General features: G+C 36.6%; 2 protein-coding genes across 2 annotated transcripts in view; one reads left to right on the top strand and one right to left on the bottom strand.

The window, feature by feature from the left end:
- The window catches only part of LOC102812110 (mitochondrial inner membrane protease subunit 2-like), a 1,190,436-nt gene that overhangs the window by 610,459 nt on the left and 561,680 nt on the right, over positions 1–18,297 (bottom strand). The gene's annotated exons all lie outside the window — the stretch shown is intronic.
- Positions 10,046–13,052, top strand: LOC102811331 (leucine-rich repeat neuronal protein 3-like). Its single transcript, XM_006859287.1, has one exon. The coding sequence runs from the start codon at positions 10,401–10,403 to the stop codon at positions 12,525–12,527; it is 2,127 nt and encodes a 708-aa protein (XP_006859349.1). The 5' UTR covers positions 10,046–10,400; the 3' UTR covers positions 12,528–13,052.

The following is an 18,297-nucleotide window of genomic DNA, read 5'->3' on the forward strand; positions in this document are numbered from 1 at the left end:
TTGTGCTTTGTGAAATATATATATATATATATATATATATAAAACAACCAATTACCCTAACCTCCTTAGCTCCCTCGACTTGAATGTAACTGGCCCAGCCACTGCTTGGAAATTGGACCTTTTTTGAGGCACTGGAAAGACACTAAGACAAATGTATCCCTGATAACTTATCTGCAGCATCCACTGATTGCGGAGACATGTTTACACACATTTTATTTGGAATAAACTCTTACATGTATGACCTGGACCTTAGTAGCATGGTGTTTTGTGTTACCCCTCATATACCCCTCATATAACCTTTAGTACATTTGTTTTCATAGTCATAATGAATGCCTATGTTACTGTCATATGTATATATATATATAGTTGTTGTTGTTAAGTGCCTTCTAGTCGGTTCCGACCCATAGCGACCCTGTACAGGGTTTCCGAGGGTGTAAATCCTTACGGGAGTAGAAAGCCTCATCTTTCTCCCGCGGAGCAGCTGGTAGTTTCAAACCGCTGACCTTTAAGGTTTGCAGCACGATTCGTAACCATTACGCTACCAGAGCTCCATATATATATATATATATATATATATTACATTATACTTTCTATTATCATTTTAATGTGAACTTTGCACCCTTACAAATAAAACCTACTGCCGTTGAGTTGATTCTGACTCATAGACACACTATAAGACAGAGTAGAACTGTCCCATAATGTTTTCAAGGCTGTAAATCTTCCTAAAGCAGACTTGCACATCTTTATCCTGCAGACATCTGGCGGGTTTAAACTGCCAGCCTTCCAATTAGTAACCAAGCACTTAAGCACTGCACTACCAGGGCTCTTTTACAAATAAAAAGTTGACTGTATAACAGGGTTTGCTTAGACTTGTAGGCAGCAGCATCCAATCTTGTGCATCACTTGTCCCTTGAGTGTGGAATCATTATCTCTCTGTCTAATTTTCTTTTGAAAATATGACCGTGAAGTGCACCATGGCTCCCTAATGCTGCAAAGCCAGTGCTAGGGATAGCAGCATCAAGCGGCAAAGGAGAAACATCAATTTAGAAGTGAAGCAAAAGGTTATTAAAGAACAAATACAGCGGTGGAAAAACGGTGAATGCCAATGCTTGTGATTTAGGCATGTCGCACACAAAAAAATCACGATTCCCAAAAAATTCTTTAACCTATTAATGGACTGGCTCAACTGAAAGCTCAGGCTAAGAAAAATGTTTTATTGTTGTTGACACTGATGCATAGTGAGCCTGGACAGCGTTTCTGAGGCTGTAAATCTTTGCAGGAGCAGAAAGCCTCCTCTCTTTTCTCAGGAGAGGCTGGTGAGATCCAATCACTGACCTTGTGGTTTGCAGTTCAAAGTTTGCACTACAGAGCTACTGCACTCCCAACAAGAACAACAAATATGTGTTGTTGTCAAGTGTTACTGAGTCAGTTCTGACCCTATACAGGGTTTCTGAGGAGCATTCAACTGTATGATTAGCAGCTCATTACTGATCCTACAGCGCCACACCAGGACCCCAAAAATGTGAGAGGGTCTTATATCAGATATGGAGAAACTGCTCATGTGGATTGAGGACCAAACACAAAAGAAAATTCCTCTCAGCAAGGGGGTGACTACTGCTCAGGCAAAAAGCTTGTTTGGGATGCTTCAAGAAAAAGCAGACCCAGACTCCCATATCAAGTTGAGTGAACTCTCTGGGTGTTTTAAGTGCTTCAAACAACGTTCTTTCGCTACATAGTATGAAAGTGCCTGGTGACTCTGTGAGTGCTGATCAGACTGTATTTCAAGATTCAGGAGAAAAAACAATTGTGCTATTTCTGATACTCTTGGCTTCTCTAAAAGAAATTTATCACAAGCCCTACATTTTAATCTCATAGAGTCAGCTTACCCTGGTTTTACAAAGCATGGAAGATGTACATGACTCTGTGTTAAAAAACAAGCAAACAAACAAACAAAACCCCTGAGCATTACAGAGATATAAAATGATTCCAAATCCTATTTTTGTTAACTATAGCTATTCTTATCATAATAATAAGAGAACAATCTAGCCAATAGGATCACCTACAAGTATCACATTTGGAAATCTAAAAATAGCAAATCGAAGGGAGCTGCTCTAAAAGATTGTTGTTGTTGTTAAGTGCCAGTACCATTGAGTTGGTTATGACTCATAGCAACCATATACACAACAGAACAAAACATTGCCTGGTCCTGTGTCATCCTCACAATTGTTGTTACACTTGAACCCATTGCTGCTGCTTCTGCTGCTATTGTGTGAACCCTATCATAGGGGGTCTTCCTTCCTCTTTATCTCTAACCCTCCACTTTACCTAACATGATGCCCATTTTGAAGGGCTGGTCCCTCTTGATAATATGTGCAAATCAGGATATATGAATATACACGGCATGCATTCTTATATATATATATTGTACAATAATAAAAATAAAGTTTGCTCTTTATAATGGTGGCTTGATAAGAAAGTTCTGTGGAGTTTTATAGAACATTAATAATTTATTTGTAGATAACCATTAAAATATTAATCCAAATGCCACCTTTTGTGGAAAATGAAGATTTTACAGCAATGTGATCTGTCTGAATCACACAGCAAAACTAAGCCTAGAACTCATGGAAAGAGAAAGGCTATGTTCTGGTGGTCAGGAGGCAGGCTTGCAGAATGTGCCCTTTGATTGTTTAAATGATATTATATTCCTGAGTGTTTTTGTGTACAGCCTCCCCGCACCCTTCGAAAAACAAAACGAAACATTTAAAAAACAAGCAGAGGGAATAGAAGCAAATACTGTTGAATGATGATGCACGGAGGGGATTGTAATCATTTCAATGAAACGATGAGTGTAAAACCGATGTCCTCCCATGTAAACTATCACTCAATTCACAATAAAAACTTTAAAAAAACAAAAAAAATTACACCTACATGAAGGTTTTTGATTCTAGTTCATATTCCATAACACCTAACACTTTTAAATTTCTTTGTGAGATGACTAGAATGTTCTTATCAGAGGATAGGGAAACAAACAAACACCACCACGACAAGAAATTAGTATGCCCATGCAGTTGGAGGAAACATCTTTTAGAAAAGATACTATGATGAGTGGCATTGTTTTAATAAACATTTGCAAGGAAGTAGAGCTTAGTGATTAAACTGGGCTTTGGAGGCAAAATAAAGGGATTTGAATCCCAGCTCTCCAAGTCACTCAACCACCTTTTGCCTCATATGAAAAGGATAATGTTGTTGTTAAGTACCATCAAGTCAGTTCTGACCACAGTGACTTTGTATTAGGTTTCTGATGAACGATTGGTGGGTTTGAACCACTGACCTTTGGTTTAGCAGTCCTGTGCTTATCCTACAGTGTAACATTAGGACTTCAGAATAATAATAGCACCTACTAAAAAGAGTTGACAGGAGGTTTACCAGTGAGCAGTCCTGTAAAGTATGAAGAGAAGCACATGAGCCCACCTGCCTTCAGTGTGAATCTTGTTATTAACTGCTCCTAACTCACCCTCTTCCCTGCCCATCTCTTATGCAGCTGATACTGATAAATGTAGTCCAAGCATTAACATACCACAGTTGGGAGTTCCCTTCTAACCTGTGATCATTCAGTCAAGGAAGTTGACTTAACTATGGCAGGTCTGTAGGATGAGATGTTGCTGGAGGTTTTTACATTAGGAATGATGCTTCTCAAAATTCTCAAGATTGAGATTCTCACCCCTCCAGAGTGAACTATTTTACATGAGTCACGTCACTTCCGTATTTTAAGAGGCACAGGAATTCTTTGGGCCCCTTCAGGATCAATGCAGTGGGTAGAAAGGCCAAGCTAGCTGGATGCACTCTAGATCTTTCCAGATCTCCTCTTTCTTACATCCTCCTTCCCCTCTGCCTGGGTATCAGACTTAATGGGTATCCAGGCAAAACTTCATTTGAACAATTTTTTACCACAGAAATGAATTCAAGAACCAATTGATTTCTATGGCCCTTTCTATTTTAAAATCTCTGTAGCATCAAAAATGTGCTAATTTTGTGATACCAAATTTGATCAGGTTGCTGAAATGTCAGTATTATTTAAAAAATCTGTACCTTCCAATTTTGAAAAAGCAACCAGAATTGATAAATTGCTCATACATCGATATTAACAGTTACTGACAATCTTTTTTTTCCCCCTTCATTTATTCAACCAAGGCTCCTACTCTAGCCAGTCATCTCGCTCCCTAGTGGTCTTAATTTGATGACTAATGTAACTCTCTGGAGTCCTGGTGTAGGAAAAGCACTGGACTGTTAACTGAAAGTCAGTCGTTCAAATCCACCAGCTGCTCCTTGGAAACCCTAGATAGAACCTCTGTGAGTCAACACTAACTCAACAGCACTAAATACACAAAAACAAAAGTAACTCTCAATTAAATGTACTATTGTATAGTCATAAACATAAAATAAAATTGAAATCATAACAGATAATTAATCGGCTAGCCTTTAAAAGCCCCATAATGACAAAAACTCACCGATCTTAATTTGTTAATGACATATGACTAGAATATTTAATATAAAATTGTGATAAATTGAAGAATGCACCAAGTTAAAAACAGATAGGTGTTGTTGTTGCTGTTGTTAGGTGTCCTCAAGTCGGTTCAGACTCACAACAGAACAACACATTGAGTTTACACATAGTCAATTGTTAAACGTTTTTTGAAACCCTTTGATGTTCACAGAATACTGTCCTAGAAGTTTAGGATGTTAGAAATCTAAAATATAACCTAAGCCAATATTAAATTATAAATTGAATAATCTGAGACACAAGAAAGTGATGTGTCTTATACATGATTATAATACCATCTACTAAATTTGATGTAAGGCAAATTTCTTTTCCCTTTAATAATTTCTTAGTAAAAGATCAATCATTTAATATCAGAATTTATTACACTAAACTAAGTAGTTACCATTATCTACCTTCTGAAAGTTGACATACAAAATTCATAAATAATTCAGAAAGGAAAAAGAGATGTATTTAGCATAACACAGCAATGTCTTTGTGGTACAGAACTTTCAATTGGAGTTAAAGAAAGGTCAAGTCTTACAACAAGGGAATATAAAGTCAGATAGTGGACGAATAGAATTTAAGTTCTTTAATACAAATGAAATTTGCTTGCAATTTGCTATGAAGGAAAAGGAAAAACTGGTCTTTAATGTAACCATGGCAACTTCCTATCTTCACCAATTTTTGTCTAATGTAAGACAAGTATCAAAATGTTTCTCTTCCTCAGACTCTTTATAATACATATAATGAGGTACATTGAAGAAGACATGCTTTGTATTTGAGCTTCAGCATTGCAAATAATTAATCTGAAAGACAGTGGGCTTTAAATCTTACCAATGTGCATCCCCACTACATTCCAGTTGGTTTTATACCTTAATCCCTTGTGAGTATGGTTAGTGTGGGTCACACACTAATCAGGCGTGTTGTTGTTTTTAAGTGTCATTAAGTTGGTTTTGACTTATTGTGACTGTGTATAGGGTTTCTGAGGCTATAAATCTTTCTCCCATGGAGCACCTGGTGGGTTGAGAAATTAATGTTCTAAAGCTGAAAACCAAAGAAACATGGTAATGTCAGCCCTACTTGAGAAATAAAATCACTGCACACACTTTTTGTAAAATGATCTCATGTATATATGATGCAGCCTCACAAGAAAACACTATGGATCTAAAAACTAAACCTGGATTCCAATCACACCCTATCGTTTATTACCTGTATAATCTCAGGCAGGCAGGTCTTAATATCTAGAAACCAGAAATTCAAGTGCCCACTCAACCTATATCACCAGTCATTGTTAAAATACTTGTAAAATAAGCAATGAATAAGAAAGGGCTTTGAAAAGGACAAAGCACTAAGATGTAAGATATTAGTATTACCTACTGTCCTGCAAACAACCTATGCCAAGTAGTCCATTAGTGAAAAGATCATAATCATTTCCACAGATATGACAAATGTCAACATTACAATAAAGAAATGCTAAAGTGTATCCTCTGTGATGCTTCCCAGACTAAATATGTCACACTAAGGAAGAAATAAAATTTGAATTTCTTTGCTATTAGAAGTTCCTCTGCCTATTTTCAAAAGCTTACAGAATAAATCTAGTTCAAAATGTAGTTGCTTCTCAGTTCTTGGTTAATCATTCTTCATATGTCTTTAAAATATAAATGGAGGTGGCTTTAGCATCTTAAGCTGCTGTTAGCTATCAGAAGGAGCCCTTCCTGTGCTCATGAATTGCCATATCACTTGTGCATTGAGGACATTTAGGGTATCTAAATGATAAGCACAAAATGCAAACCATTAACCTTTCTAAAAATAAAACCTTTACAAACAAAGACTGAGACTTAGCCTCTAAACAGGAAGAAAAAATAATATTTTGGTTCAGGTTGACTCTTAGCTTTAACTTAAACTTTCCTGGCTTTTGCCCAAGTTGTTAAAAACTTAATGCTTTTTCAATAAACTTTTTTTTAAACTTAAAAAAAAAAAAAAAAAAATGCAGTTGCTTCTTACATTGTTGTTGTTGTTATATGCCTGGAGTTGGTTCCAACTCATAGCGACCCTATACAGGGTTTCCAAGGCTGTAAATCCTTACGGGAGCAGAAAGCCTCATCTTTCTCCTGCAGAACAGCTGGTAGTTTCGAACTGCTGACCAAGAGATTAGCAGCCCGATTCGTAACCACTACACTACCAGAGCTCCTTGCTTCTGGCATAGGGCTATAATAAATGATAAAATGAAATTGGAAAGGAGTTTCTAATTAAGCATAAATGTAATTTTTAAAAACATAACACCAGACAACTTAAGTAGCACCAAGTTAAACCCCTCTCTTTAAGTTAAGACCCTCTCATTTTTAACATTTCCATTACTTAGATGAACAAGAAGCCCTAGTAGTACAATGTTTAAGCGCTCAGCTGCTTATCAAAAGTTTGACAGTTCGAGCCCAGCCAGCAGCTGCACAAGTGAACGGCCTGGTGTCTCCACCTGTAAATATTGTTGTTGTTAAGTCCTGTCACATTGGTTCCAACTCATGTTGCTGTTTTTGTCATATGCCACCAAGTCAGTTCCGACTGATAGTGATCCTGAATAGGGTTTCTGAGAGTGGTTGCTGACCTTGCTGTTACCAGTCCAGTGCTTATCTTACAACCACACCAGGACCCTGTATAGGGTTTCTGAGTCTTGTAAATCTTTGTGAGAGCAGAAAGCATCATTTTCCTCCCACGGAGTAGCTGGTGGGTTTGAACCTCCAACCTTGTGGTTAACTGTCCAGTGTTTACGCTACTGAGCCACAGTGCTCGCTGTAAAGATAACTGCCTAGAGAACCCTGTAAGGTAGTTCTGCTCTGTCACATGGAATCACCATGAGTTGAAATCCACAGTATGGAACAACAGTTCACTTCTAGAGGTTATAGGGAACTCTCTGCTCTACTGGAGAAAGTGCATATAGCTTATTAATTGGCAGAAGTTATGATTTTTCAGTTCTCAACTGATTTATAAGAATTTTACAGAAATGTATTTTGTACTTCATACTTATTTTTCTTCATTTGAGGAATAAAGAAGAAATGCATTTCTATTTTAGTTTTACTCAGGTGCTTCTCCTCAATGCCCTATTTCACAATCACAATATGAATTTTAATCATCTGTTTACTTGCATTCCACCTCCAGATTCTAAGTTTACTAAGGGATGTCACCGTGTGTCTGTCTTTTTTCTTGTCTATAGCCATTAACCCAATAATTAGCACATAGCAAGATACTAAAAAATTGTTACCTGAAAAAATTAAGGGGGGAAATCACAGATATAATCATTGACTGGACTCTTCCCCTAAAGCCTAATATCCCATCCTCAAGTTTAATCTCAGGATTTTGATAAAGTATGTAACACAATTCTTGGTAAGTAAAAGATCTGTGTAATTTAAAGCAGTCAAATTTACTGAAATTCAAAAATTAGGCAGACTGAATAGCTAAAATTATCTGCTAAAAAGATGCATATAAAATTTATTAATTTATAAAATTCATTTTTACTTAATTCAAAACCTTTATTTACTACATTCTAATTATCATGCCTAAGCAATAAGGATACACAGCTAGGCAAGACCCCTACTCTCCAAAAGTTCACTGTTTGGTGAAATAGAGAATAAAGTCAGGTAAGAGGAAATTACGGGTGACTTAGGACTGTAAGTGTTTTAGAGGTTTGAAAAACAAAAATTATTTTTTTTTTTTTACTAAAAGAGAACTGGTCTATCTTTCTGTAGGGACCATATCTCCAAATGTATTTATCTCTCATCGAAACACCCATCTTAGCTTTGAGTCAGCCAACAATGCCAATATCAACAGCAATACTAGACAGAAGGAAGAATGTTCACAGGCTGATCATTCAGTAGACCATTATTGTGGGCAGCCAAAAAGCCCAAAGTGTGTAGTCCAGTGGAGTTCCAGCTGGACCACACACTTAAAGGGAGAACTCCCAACAGTCTGACTTAATGAAGTGTAGACCTCACAGGAAACCATCTTTTGAAACACAGCACAAACCAAACATGCAACTTGGTTTTTTAATTGCTTATTTTTAGTGGCAAAGATCTAGTTTCCATTTAAAAGAAGGATGGCTAAGGTCTGTTTTACTGATGTAGTAAGTGTCTGGTTCACTATTAGTGACTAACGGAACGTAGGTTTATTTTCAGGGAAAAAGAAAACAGTCAAGTGTTAATGTGACTTTCTGTTAAGAATGACAGTATGCAGATATGCCCACAATAAGTTAGTCTTAATCTCTTATAGATATGTCAAAATTCAAATCACTGTATACAAAGGAGACTATGGTGGTGGTGGTTATGTGCCATGGAGTTGGTTCTGACTCATAGCAACCCCGTACAAGGTTTCCAAGGCTGTTTATCTTTACGGGAGCAGAAAGCATCATCTTTTTCCCGCAGAACAGCTGGTAGTTTCGAACAGCTGGTAGTTTCGAACAGCTGGTAGTTTCGAACAGCTGGTAGTTTTGAATTGCTGACCTTGAGGTTCGCAGCCCAATTCATAACCACTACGCTACCAGAGCTCCTTAAAGGAGACTATAAAGAACGAAGATGGGAAATCCACCTGAATATCATTACTTCTAGTTTATTCTTCAAACATCTGCTGCCCCCTTAGGTATCCTGAGGAAGGAGCCCTCATTAAGAGCTTAGTTAACTAATAAATAGGTTGGCAGTTTGAACCCATCAGGAACTCCACAGGAGAAAGGTGTAGCAGTCTGCTTCTGTAAGGATTGTTGCTGTTAAGTACTATCTAGTCAGTTCCAACTCATAGCGACCCTGTATGGGGTTTCCGAGAAGCGGCTGGTGAGTTTGAACTACCGACCTTGCAGTCCTGTATGTTATGCTGCTGGGCCAGCCTTGGAAATGTTCTACCCTGCCCCGCATAGTTACTATGAGTTAGAATCGACTCAACACCAGTGGGTTTAGTGCCCGAGGAACCACAGTATAATTTATTTGATAGGAACTGAACTATAATATTTATTTCATTTTATTTTTCTACCAAGGAGGGGGTAAAAAAGCTATCATCATTAAAAGATTGTTTTCCTTTTCCCCAAAACTAATTGTCTAACTAAGAAAAGGAAAAACACAACACACAAAGTCACAATGTTTAAACAACCAAAATCTGAAATAAGAGAAAACTTCTGAAAATATGGCACTATGGGATAAATCACAGGACTGCAAGGTCAGTCTGAACCTTAAGGTTGGATGTTTAAGCTCACCAGCCACTCCTTGGAAACCTACACAGGGTTGCTATGAGTCGGAACGAATTGAAAGCATTTAACAACATGTTTAATGTCTCAGCCTATCTAATATTTGGGCCAGCTGATTATAAAGAAAAGTCACAAGAATGAAAATCATCAAAATATATTAAAATAACAGTAACTGCCAAGAATATTGTTTATATATGAAATATAGTCATGATATTAATTTCCATTGTGCTAATTCTTTTTTTTCTTTTTTCTTCTTGTATTTTATTTTATGACTTTTAGCATCATGCTGCCATTCCTACAAGTACTGCACAAACATGGGATTGGAATGTTATCCTCCTAAATAAATGAATTTCTCAACCTCCGATGACCATCTATACATACTTCATCTTCAAAAAGATAAATATCAATACTACACCATCAAGGATATCGTGCCCTTTTCTCTTCTCCAATATGCATGGAATTTTTGGACACTGCTGTTGTGGCCCTGACACGTATTTCCATGAAGAAAAACTCTGTGGCTCTCTGGCATTCATCATTTGACGAATGCAAGTATTTTCCTAATCAACCCATTCTTTCTGAACTTACTAGCCGTGATTGTAGAATCTGAAGGGCCAGTTATATTTGAAGGAGAAAGCTAAGATGAAGGACATGCCACTCAGAATTCATGTGTTACTTGGCCTAGCTATTACTACATTAGTACAAGCTGTAGATAAAAAAGTGGATTGTCCACAATTATGTACATGTGAAATCAGACCTTGGTTTACACCCAGATCCATTTATATGGAGGCATCTACAGTGGATTGCAATGACTTAGATCTTTTAAATTTCCCAGCCAGGTTGCCAGCTGACACAGAGATTCTCCTCCTACAGACTAACAATATTGCAAAAATTGAATACTCCATAGATCTTCCAGTAAACCTAACTGGCCTGGATTTATCTCAAAACAATTTTTCCTCTGTTACCCATATTAATGTAAAAAAGATGCCTCAGCTCCTTTCTGTGTACCTAGAGGAAAACAAACTTACTGAGCTGCCTGAAAAATGTCTGTCTGGACTGAGCAATTTACAAGAACTTTATATTAATCACAACTTGCTTTCTACAATTTCACCTGGAGCCTTTATTGGCCTACATAATCTTCTTCGACTTCATCTCAATTCAAATAGATTGCAGATGATCAACAGTAAGTGGTTTGACGCACTTCCCAATCTGGAGATTCTGATGATTGGGGAAAATCCAATCATCAGAATCAAAGATATGAACTTTAAGCCGCTTATCAATCTTCGCAGCCTGGTTATAGCTGGCATAAACCTCACGGAAATACCAGATAATGCCTTAGTTGGGCTTGAAAACTTAGAGAGCATCTCTTTTTATGACAACAGGCTTATTAAAGTGCCCCATGTTGCTCTACAAAAAGTTATAAATCTCAAATTTCTGGATCTAAATAAAAATCCCATTAACAGAATACGAAGGGGTGATTTCAGCAATATGCTACATTTAAAAGAGTTAGGGATAAATAATATGCCTGACCTGATTTCCATTGACAGTCTTGCAGTAGATAATTTACCAGATTTAAGAAAAATTGAAGCTACTAACAACCCCAGATTGTCTTATATTCACCCAAATGCATTTTTCCGGCTGCCCAAGTTGGAATCACTCATGCTCAACAGCAATGCCCTTAGTGCCCTGTACCATGGTACAATTGAGTCTCTGCCAAACCTCAAGGAAATCAGCATACACAGTAATCCCATCAGATGTGACTGTGTCATACGCTGGATTAATATGAACAAAACCAACATTCGATTTATGGAGCCAGACTCACTGTTTTGTGTGGATCCACCAGAATTCCAAGGTCAGAATGTTCGGCAAGTGCATTTCCGGGAAATGATGGAAATTTGCCTCCCTCTCATAGCTCCTGAAAGTTTTCCATCAAATGTGGATATAGAAGCTGGGAGCTATGTTTCCTTACACTGTAGAGCTACCGCAGAGCCACAGCCTGAAATCTACTGGATAACACCTTCTGGTCAAAAACTCCTGCCTAACACTCTGTCTGAGAAGTTTTATGTCCATTCTGAAGGCACACTAGATATAAGAGGGATAACCACCAAAGAAGGAGGTTTATATACTTGTATTGCAACTAACCTGGTTGGTGCTGACTTGAAGTCTGTTATGATCAAAGTGGATGGTTCTTTCCCCCAGGATAAAAACGGATCTTTGATTATTAATATAAAAGATGTCCAGGCCAATTCTGTTCTGGTATCTTGGAAAGCAAGTTCTAAGATTCTCAAATCCAGTGTTAACTGGACAGCTTTTATCAAGAATGAAAATTTTCATGCTGCCCGAAGTGCTCGAATACCATCTGATGTCAAGGTATATAACCTTACTCATCTAAATCCATCAACTGAGTACACTATTTGCATTGATATCCCCACCATTTATCAGAAAAGCAGAAAACAGTGTGTGAATGTCACCACCAAAGGTTTGGACCACGAACAAAAAGAATACAGAAAGAGTAGCACCACCACATTTATCGCCTGCCTTGGAGGGCTTCTGGGGATTATTAGTGTGATGTGTCTTGTCAGTTGTCTCTCTCAAGAAATTAACAGTGATGCTGGACATGGCTATGTGAGGAATTATTTACAGAAATCAACCTTTGCATTCGGCGAGCTCTATCCTCCTCTAATCAACCTCTGGGAAGCAGGCAAAGAAAAAAGTCCAGGATTAGAAGTAAAAGCAACTTTTATAGGTGTGCCAACCAATACATCATAAAAACAACCAAGTCAATCTACTTCAAAGAAAAGCTCAAGAGTGCAGTTATTCTAAGTAAAAGGCAGAGAAATGCTACTTTCTAGAAAGAAGTTTGTGCTTCGTCAATGCTGCTCCAGATCAATGGAAATATGTACAAGTTCAGCATTTTAATTAATTTACTTCAAAGGGTACTGTGGCAACCAAATAAAACAACTCCATTTTCTAGAACTTTCATGTAACTTTTATGTCTGGAATACAGTTTAAGTGGACAAAACAAAACAAAACATTTCTGTATTTTTTTTAAATATGTAAGAGTAGTTGAACTGAGCAATACCTCCTCCTGTGTTGTATTACACATATTAGCCACGAGGTTTTGCAGTGACCAGATAAACTTGAATTGACGCGTGGTGTAATAAAATGGACAAATTCGGTAGAGTAGACACAGTGAGTATGTGGACCTCTTTTATAAAGAAAAATACATTTTGGATTAAAATCAATTGTTTTTGTCTTGTTTTTGTTTCTAAATAAAGAACAATTTCTGGGAAATGTCATCTGACCAGATATCATTTAAATAACAAAATTTTTAAAAAGTTTTTCTATAATAAAATTCACAATGTTGAGTGAAACACTTTTATTGGGTCATGTAAGTACATTTTTGTAATGCACAAAAAAAATGGTTTTGAGGAAGCATCTTATCAATAGTCAATGTGAATAGTATTGGACTTAATCCTGTAATTACTGACAGAAACAAATCAGTTAGGATTGTGAATTCACTTAGAGATTTTTCTTAACAAGTAGCATTTGGAGCAGATTTGATTACTAGGTTCAGATAATGCAAATCCAATATCTGAGCAACTGAAAGTCTTATTTTAATATTTAATACTCGCTCAGCCTTAGGGTTGTATGCTTTGCAGGAATCATTGTCAAATTATCTGTAGTGGTGTGCCATGGAGTTGGTTCTCACTCAGTGACCCTGTATGGGGTTTCTGAGGCTGTAAATCTTTATGGGAGCAGAAAGTCTCATCTTTCTCCTCCAGAGAAGTTGGCAGTGCTCACCCTAGTGGTGAGCAGCCACTATGTTACCAGGGCTCCTAGATATCTGGCAGACCTGAAATTTATGTATAATTTTCAAATCTGTCAGTGATTCTATACATTTAATGAGTTTTACTATCACAATAAACAAATAATACTTTGTTATGTTTCTAATGTAGCAAGTAAACATCCCAGTTTTAGATGTTTATTTCAGAACTTCATTTTTTAATATATTGGATTAATAATAGAACTTTACATGTTCAGTTTCTGAAATACTACTTAAATGCCGTTGTTAAATGCTGCAGAGTCGATTCCAAATCATAGTGACCCTGTATTGAGTTTACATGGATTTAAATCTTTCAGAGAACAGAAAGTCCCATTTTCCTACTGCAGAATGAGTTGTGGACTCAAACCGCTAACTTTGTGGTTTGCGATCCAGTGCTTATTATATGGAGCACTGCATTGCTCCGTATAATGAAATGGGAGCCATGCTCCCTTTTTATACAGATGACCACAATATAAAAATGAGATTAATCAGATAATTCCAGAGTTCAACAGAAATTAAGAAGACAGTTGTGCAAACTAAAGGAAGGATTGCTGAAATGATTTTATGACTAATTTAGTATAAATGGGAAAAAAAAAAAAGCTACCTAAGTACAGACCTCTATGACTATATATATTCTGTTGTTGTTAAAGTGTCATCGAGTCGGTTCCGACCCATAGCAACCCTGTAGGGTTTCCGAGGAGCAGCTGGTGAGCTTGAACTGCCGACCTTGCAGTTCAAATGGCTTTGTAGTCTGGCGCATTAACCCATTGCATCACACCAGGACTCCATAAGGGGATATGGTGGTGGTGGTGGTTATGTGCCGTGGAGTCAGAACCGATTCATAGCGACCCTGTACAGGATTTCCAAGGCTGTAAATCTTTACGGGAGCAGAAAGCCTCATCTTTCTCCCGGAACAGCTGGTAGTTTCAAACTGCTGACCTTAAGGTTTGCAGCCTGATTCGTAACCACTACGCTACCAGAGCTCCTTCCATAAGGGGCGTATAGTTCATGGAAAAATAGAAAGAAAAGTTAATGGCATGTCCCATGAATTTATCAAAACTCTCTTGTAGTCAAGGCACGCTAAAACAATTGCAAATTACTGAATTAAATTACTAGAAATATTCAGCATTTTAAAATCTTATATATAAGGATTAAACTTGGGATGGGTGGAGACCAAGAATTTTTAGAGTTTTCACCATATTTACATATAAGGAAATGTAAAAATGTAAGTGTTGTAAAATAAATGCATTTCATTAAAACAGAACTATTCTGAAACAATAAAAAAAATCAACCAAGATAATAAGCCATAGTTTTAAAAGGCAAATTACTCTGTTCTGCAAAGCTACATCTTCCTGTTAATTGCTGCTGTGTCTGTTTTAATCAAGTATTTAACTTTTCTTACAGTAACTTACTACACTCATTTCATTGACTGTAAACATTTCCAGAAATTTTGTCAGATCTATTCACTTGTTAATACTGAATATTTACCTTTTTGGTAACAATAATAGTTTCTAATTTAACCCTAGCTGTTTTTTGACACTATGCAATATAACTTATGAACTCTTTAAAACAAAAGGACAAACTACGTTAATTTTAGCGCATCTAAAATATAAAACTCAGCAATTCAATATTTTTCTTTAACACAAAGCTTACAACCTGATGAATCACTATCACACAGAGACTGACATTAGAATTTATCTACAAGACATGCTCATAATTCATGAGAGGTTTCAGCACCACGGACAGAGCTTTTCAGAGCAAGGCTATTTGTCAAAAATATAGGAGTTGAAATATGGCCTATTAAGATGCAGGTGCTGTATAGGTCAGCAAGAACTTGCTCTGGTATCTTGTATGTTATTCTCTTAAGCCTATCTGCATGGAATGCTATTATAAATCCATCTTATAGCTAAGATTCCATTTCAGACAACATATGACTTAGAAAAATAGTATAGTATGATATAGCACTTTGAATAACCATCTAACGGTGAGCACTGAATGAAGTATTTTTGTTACAATTGAATAAATAGGATGTTCAAAGCAAATCATGACCCTATTTATTTGCCTAATTTTTAATCTAAAGTGCCTCTGCACAGAGGCAACACACCTGCTTCAATAACAGGATACCATGTCATACTCCTTGGAACACCATCAACCATAAAATGAAGCACTGGTCAAAATACTCAGAGCATCTAAGTTATAATCTGTTGCTATTATATGGATGTATCTGTTATAATAAAAAGCTTACAAAGCTTACCTATAACACACAAACTCTAAATTTATACTACTATAAATGCTACTGAGCCATGCACCATAAAACACACCACACAATGTTCCAGAAAATAACTTTAAATAGATTTTCCAATTTACACTATAAAATAAAATTTAAATTTTCTGAAAGCTCACATCTCTGAGTGTGCACAAAAATGCATAAATACACTGTGGAGCAAAATGTACAATCTTCACTTAATCAAGCAGCTCTCATAGCAAGCTGCCTAGTTTAACCTATACGGAAATGAATCTGTTTGTGGAATATAGAGCCTACGATATTTATCTCAGTGCCAAAATTTTCATTCTGATTAGAGAAAACGAAAATTGCAATAAAATGTCTCCATAGTTATCATAAATATCAAGAAAATATTCAAATAAATAGGATAATGATAGCTGTCAAAAATATCAGGAAAAATTCAAAATTTATATATCACCATTAGAAAATATTCTGGAATTCACCCTAATGCTGAGTTTCTAGGAAGAGGAGTAATGGGTAGTGATTTCAATGTGACTACACTTTCGTTGGAGTCCTGGTGTGGCCCTGTGGGTTAATGCACTAAACTTTACAGTCAGTTTCAACTGCAAGGTTGGTGGCTCAAGCTCACCAGTTGCTCCTTGGAAACCCTCTAGAGGTTGCTATGGATTGGAACCAACTCAACGGCACTTAACATCAGCAATATTTTCTTTGAGGTACTTTTTTCTTTTTTTTTCCATTTCCCAATACAAATTAGAGCAAACAAGTAAAATACTTTACAAAGGATACATTTGCTAAATATATGCTTACTCTGTGTAAGATGTCAAAGGGTCATTTGGAGACAGGTATAAAGTTCTATGGGATAAACACTGCACTGCTAACCAGAAAGTCAGCTATTCAAATGCGTTAGCTGCTCTTCAAAAACCCTAAACAGGGTTGCTGCGAGTCTAAACTAACTGGATGGCACTTAACAGCAATGACAACAATAATAAACAGAGAAGATTATAATGAGCTTCTCTTTAAGAAGGTAGTATTTTTGCCTTTGGTTTTACAGTTCCTGTGGGTAGGATATCATTTTACCCCTGGTGTGATACTGTAAGAGCAACACTGAGTGCGAGCCACAAGGTTGGCAGCTGAAACCCATCAACTGCTCCTCAGAAACCCTATACAAAGTCGTTATGAGTCAGAACTGACTCAACAACAGTTACAACAACAACAATCAATGTTTTGCTAACTGGGTTGTTGCTTGGGAACACTGCAGCATTGTAATGGAATGAAACAGTCATGCCTAGAATCAAAATGTTACAATCACTATCATAGAGTTCTAGAAAAAAGGAAGACAGTGACTGCAATCTGAGCATAAGAACGGCTGCGTTAAGGTGTTCATCAGAAAAATGAAGACTTTATTATTGTATTACCATACGTCTCTGAAGTAAGAAAAATAATGAAAACACTAGTTGAATAGGAATTAAATGATGGAAGCAGAATAAATACTAGTCACATAGTTTAGATGCCAATATAAATTACTAAAAGACACGTTTTAAAGAATATTCCATTGGTATATAGTTTAAAAACCTGGTCTAATAATTTCATTAATTAGCTACTCAGAGGTACACCTGGTTTGACTAGTAAGCATTCAATATTCCCAGGTAAGCAGATACCTTATGAAACAGGAGACAATTCCTTTTTATTCCTGCTGAAAGTAGACAAGCCCACAAGACTGAAATTTATTTTGCATGTGCCTCAGAGGGATATTAGAACATTTTCAAATAAACCATATAGTCTATTTCAACTAAGAGATTAAATATCATGGTTGCATCAACAGGACTTTTTGTTAAAAGCAAACTGAATCTTCAAATAAGAAATGAATTCAGAGCATATATCATATGTGATTTCAAAATTATTGTACTGGAGCCAAGATTAACAAAGCACAGCAAAGAGAATTGTGGTTGGCCTTAACAAGCCTTTCAGAAGAATGAACTATAACGGCACTTGATAACCTCGCGATACTTTGTGTTTTTGTATTTACCTTTTCTAGCTGTGATACATCTTCAAGGAACTAATAGCATTATGTGACCACTGTAAGGCAAATCTAGCTTCTCATTAAAACATATGGTTCAGTGTCTGAAGTTATTGATTCAAAATCCAATTGTGATATCCATTTGTAATGTTTACCAGCCTCTGGAACAAATAATGGAGTGAGTCTAGGATAAAAATTGACCCACCTAATCCTTGCATTGAAAGAATCAGAGTATAATAAAACAACCTCACTGTTATTTGTGGTACCAGATGAAAGGTTGGTAAACACAGAAACAATTCTTGAACCATCAAAGGCACCTTTATTAAAACAATATGGTCAAACACATTGAAAGAGTTCTTCATAAGAGTACTATATAAAACTGACCTTAATTATCAGAACTGGGCCTAACGTCAATTATCTAGTGTAGTGGTTATGAATCGGGCTGCGAATC

Source organism: Chrysochloris asiatica, unplaced genomic scaffold, assembly GCF_000296735.1.
Source record: "Chrysochloris asiatica unplaced genomic scaffold, ChrAsi1.0 scaffold00032, whole genome shotgun sequence".
NCBI lineage: Eukaryota > Metazoa > Chordata > Mammalia > Afrosoricida > Chrysochloridae > Chrysochloris > Chrysochloris asiatica.